This window comes from Myotis brandtii, unplaced genomic scaffold (genome assembly GCF_000412655.1).
Source record: "Myotis brandtii unplaced genomic scaffold, ASM41265v1 scaffold114, whole genome shotgun sequence".
NCBI lineage: Eukaryota > Metazoa > Chordata > Mammalia > Chiroptera > Vespertilionidae > Myotis > Myotis brandtii.
The window spans coordinates 863,834-868,491 of NW_005353927.1; the positions used below are offsets into that span (position 1 = coordinate 863,834).

General features: G+C 53.8%; 1 protein-coding gene across 1 annotated transcript in view; it reads left to right on the forward strand.

The window, feature by feature from the left end:
* The first annotated feature begins 752 nt into the window (after positions 1-752).
* Positions 753-4,658, forward strand: part of LOC102247978 (C5a anaphylatoxin chemotactic receptor 1) — an 11,186-nt gene continuing 7,280 nt past the window's right edge. The window contains exon 1 of the mRNA XM_005857840.2: positions 753-833. Coding sequence (XP_005857902.1) covers positions 831-833 — 3 coding nt within the window. The 5' untranslated portion in view covers positions 753-830. The remainder of the gene's footprint in view (positions 834-4,658) is intronic.

A 4,658-nucleotide genomic window follows, 5' to 3' on the forward strand; every position in this document is an offset into this window, starting at 1 on the left:
CTCAAGCAGTGGCAGGCAGCCCGGACCCAGTGATTGTCCGGTTTCATTCGGGCCTCGAAGCAACTTGCTTGGGAGGCTGGGCTCGCCCTCCCTGCTGCCCAGGACCTCAGGGGCGTTCAGGCAGGTTGGACTCTGAGCTTTTTAAAAATATATATTTTATTGATTTTTTTACAGAGAAGAAGAGCGAGGGATAGTTAGAAACATCGATCAGCTGCCTCCTGCACGCCCCCCACTGGGGATGTGCCCGCAACCAAGGTACATGCCCTTGACCGGAATCGAACCTGGGACCCTTCAGTCCTCAGGCCGACGCTCTATCCACTGAGCCAAATAAAATAAATATCAAAAATATAAAGCTTTGTTTTACTGCGGTTGCAAAGATCAAAAAAATTTCTATCTGTGACACGGCCCCAGAGTTAAGTTAGGATTTTTCAAAATGCTGACACGCCGAGCTCAAAAGGTTCGCCATCACTGGTCTAGGGCATGGACTCTAAGCTTTTTGACGCAGGGGCCCTAGGAGGAGAGAGAGAGAGATGGTCTCAAATGGGGAAACCAGGGCCGGAGAGGGGCCGCGTGGAAACCGGGCAGGCATCTCTTCCCTCTGGCTTCCTCCCTCCTTGGGCGGGAGGGAGGTTCCTGATCTCTGCTCCCCTGGCTGCCCCACAGGAGCCCCAGCCTCGGTACCCGGGAGTGCAGACCAATGAGGACCTCAGGGCCGAGGGCCGAGGGACGGGTCATTTCCTTCCTCCCTATCTGCACCTCCCTCAGGGCCATAAAAACCACAGACCTCGGGCAGGAGGGCCCCGGTCCGCGGAGAACTAGGGAGACCGAATATGGTGAGTCTAGAAGCGGGGTGGGTGCCGGGGCCTTGGCTCTCTCTTTCTGGCACCCCCTCTTCAACTCCCTTCCCCTTCTCCCCCCACCCCACTCTCCCTGTGGCCCTGTCGCCCATGTCTCCACTTTGTAAAGGACTCTTCCACCAGAGCTGGAAAAACCATTAGGAAGGACTGGTACCCACATGGGATTATTACCTCTCAGGGCTGAGAGGATAGATGGATATTATCTGAATCCTGTTCAATGTTCTCTAAACTGTTTCTTAGCTGCACTGTTTGTGGAAATACCAGGACCAGTTTATGTTTGTGCTTTTGGGAAAAATTATTTGTGTTGCTGTGGGTGGGGGGAATTAAGTTGGGGGGTTATTTTCTAATTTTTTTTTGTACATTTGGAACAGTGATAATAAAAGAGCCCCCTTCTGCGCCTTTGGCTACACGTCACAGGCTGGGTCCCTCTCAAGCTCCTCCTGTCCACAGCCTGTCTGCAAAATCCCGGGCTGTATTTTAACTTGGAGCAAGAATAGGGTTTAGCCCTAACCGGTTTGGCTCAGCGGATAGAGCGTCGGCCTGCGGACTGAAGGGTCCCGGGTTCGATTCCGGTCAAGGGCATGTACCTTGATTGCAGGCACATCCCCAGTAGGGAGTGTGCAGGAGGCAGCTGATCGATGTTGCTCTCTCATCAATGTTTCTAGCTCTCTATCCCTCTCCCTTCCTCTCTGTAAAAAAAACCCCCAATAAAAATATATTGGGGGGAAAAAAAGAATAGCGTTTAGTAAGAACCACTCAGAGTGTGAGATCTTTGTCGGACCGGACAGCCCGGGTCCCTGGTGGTTGGTGGGAGAGCCAGGCTGGTCCACGGATTCTGTGAGTGCCCGCGGGAGACCGGGTCCAGGCGCCCGCGTGTGGGTGCGGCCGGGCCGTGATTGAGCACCTGCTGTGTGTGCTCAGAGCTCTCCTCTTGCTTCATCGGGGGGAAGGGAAGCAGGAGGGGGGGCGGAGTTGCTTCATCCCCTCACTTCACCTTTTAGACCCTGCTCCTGCGGACGGGACTTCAGAACAGGGCCCCCGGTTAGCTTCGACTTCTGCTTCTTCCTGTAAGTCTTGCTTCCTGGGGGGGAGGGGAAGCAGGAGAGCGCGGAGCGGAGTTGCCTCATCCCCTCACTTCACCTTTTAGACCCTGCTCCTTCTGATGGCCCCCGGTTAGCTTCGACTTCTGCTTCTTCCTGTAAACTAGTTCCCAGCGCCGGAGGGTGTGAAGTGAAGAGCCACTCTCCCGCCCTCCTCAGAGCCCCAGGCTCCTTGCCACTGCTCCCCTGGGGCAACCGTGGACACCAGTTCACGGCGGATCCTTCCAGAAACATCCCACAGGTGCTCAAGGAGGGAGGCCAAGTCCCGCCTTCTCTGCGCTCTTAAGTCCACCCACTTCTCTTCCTCTTCTTGGTCGTCACCCTTAATCCAAGCTCCCGTCTTCACTGGCCCGGATCCCTGCTCCAGCCTCCTCTCGGGTCCCCACCTACTCACAGTGGCCAGAGCCATCTTTCTACGCTGAATGCTAACCCAGTCCCTCTGCAGCTCAAAGACCATCCATGGCTCCCCATTACCCCAGGATAAAGTACAAATTCTTTAACGTGGCATCTCTGGATCTTCCAGCCTCCTCTTGGCCACCTGCCAGCCACGCTGACCTTTCGTGTTTTGGTGGGTAGCACAGTCCCCGCCTCTCACCTCGTGGCTTCCTGCCTTGAAAGGGGGCTCCGTACTCTCTCGGCGCTTTAAGCCTCTCAGGGAGGGGGCTGGAGTTCAACTTGCAGAAGTTCTCTGCCACCTGCTAACCGTGAGGACTCAGGTCTCTTACATTCCCGGCCGCCTCACTTTTCTCATCTGGGAAATGGGTGTTGCAGGAGCAGCAACCCTCAGAGGGTTGTTCTGTGGATTAGATGAGATAATACACGAGAAGGGCTGAGAACAGAGCGTGGTGCTTATGATTTCTATTTTATAAGAAGTGCCGTGTCTCCTCCCCCACCCTGTCCTCCGGTCCATTCATGCCGCCTCAGTGCCGCCACCCCAGTGCCAGCCACCGCTGTCCCTCACCTCGCGGGGACGGCTCCAATCTCCTCTCCTCCCGGCTTCTGTTCTGGAGCCCTTTGTCCACGCAGCAGGCAAGGGCTCTTGCCTCGGGCCTGGGAACTCAGGGACAATGGCAGCACCTTGCCCTCCTGGTGGCTGTGACATAAAGACGGTCATTAGCGAATGACTGGCTGGACACCTGGCAAGTGCTTAGAGCAGTGCCAGGCGGGTAGGAATGCCTCGGCCCCCACACCGGCTCGGATCCACACAGTGGCCGCTGGAATTCAATTCACATGACACAACCACCAGGTCAGTTCACATTTCACGCCCTCCACGGTCAGGACCACCTTGGATGGCGTCAGCCCGGGAGACCATTTCCCCGGCGCAGGGAGCCCTGCGGACGGTGCTGTGGTTTTATTTCTCCGGGACCGGCCTCCCTTCTGCACACTCCCGGCTCAGTTCCGCTCTCCTCGCAGACCCTGACTTCCTGCCAGGGAAGTTTTCCTCGGCCGGTGAATGTGTGTGCGAGGAAGAAGTACCCTTAGACTTTTCTGAAACGCCTAGATCAGGGGTCCTCAAACTACTGCCCGCGGGCCACATGCAAATACAAATATTGTATTTGTTCCCGTTTTGTTTTTTTACTTCAAAATAAGATATGTGCAGTGCGCATAGGAATTTGTTCATAGTTTTTTTTTTTTATATTTTATTGATTTATTACAGAGAGGAAGGGAGAGAGATAGAGAGCCAGAAACATCGATGAGAGAGATACATCGATCAGCCGCCTCCTGCACATCTCCCACTGGGGATGTGCCCACAACCCAGGTACATGCCCTTGACCGGAATCGAACCCGGGACCCTTCAGTCCGCAGGCCGACGCTCTATCCACTGAGCCAAACCGGTTTTGGCGCATAGTTTTTTTTTAAAACTATAGTCTGGCCCTCCAACGGTCTGAGGGACAGTGAACTGGCCCCCTGTTTAAAAAGTTTGAGGACCCCTGGCCTAGATTCTCCATAAGACCCACAATGCGGGATGGGCGTGCACTCACTGCTCGGGGTCTGCGTCCGCCCGCCCACTGCCCTCTCCTGGGCACCACCCTGCCAGGGGCCCTCTGTCTGCTCTTTCTTTTCTTTTTAAATATATTTTTATTGATTTCAGAGAGGAAGGGACAGGGAGAGAGAGAGAGAGAGAGAGAGAGAGAGAGAGAAACATCAATGATGAGAGAGAATCATGGATTGGCTGCCTCCTGCACGCCCCCTACTGGGGATCAAGCCTGCAACCTGGGCATGTGTCGTTGACCGGAATGGAACCCTGGACCCTGCAGTCCCCAGGCCAACGCTCTATCAATGGAGCCAAACCGGCTAGGGCTACACCCTTATTTCTTATAGACTCTCTCTTTCTTCCTAAGTTATAAAAACTCATCACTTTTAAGAATCAAGCAAATCCCAACATCCTGTTACCTCACCTGTACAAACTGGATTTTAGTAGGTTACGCGAGTTCCAATTTTGTTAAAGCATCTCTCTCTCTCTTGCTGGTTTGGCTCAGTGTCTAGACTCTAGAGCAGGGGTCCTCAAACTTTTTAAACAGGGGGCCAGTTCACTGTCCCTCAGACCGTTGGAGGGCCGGACTATAGTTTAAAAAAAAACTATGAACAAATTCCTATGCACACTGCACATATCTTATTTTGAAGTAAAAAAACAAAACGGGAACAAATACAATATTTGTATTTGCATATGGCCCGAGGGCCGTAGTTTGAGGACCCCTGG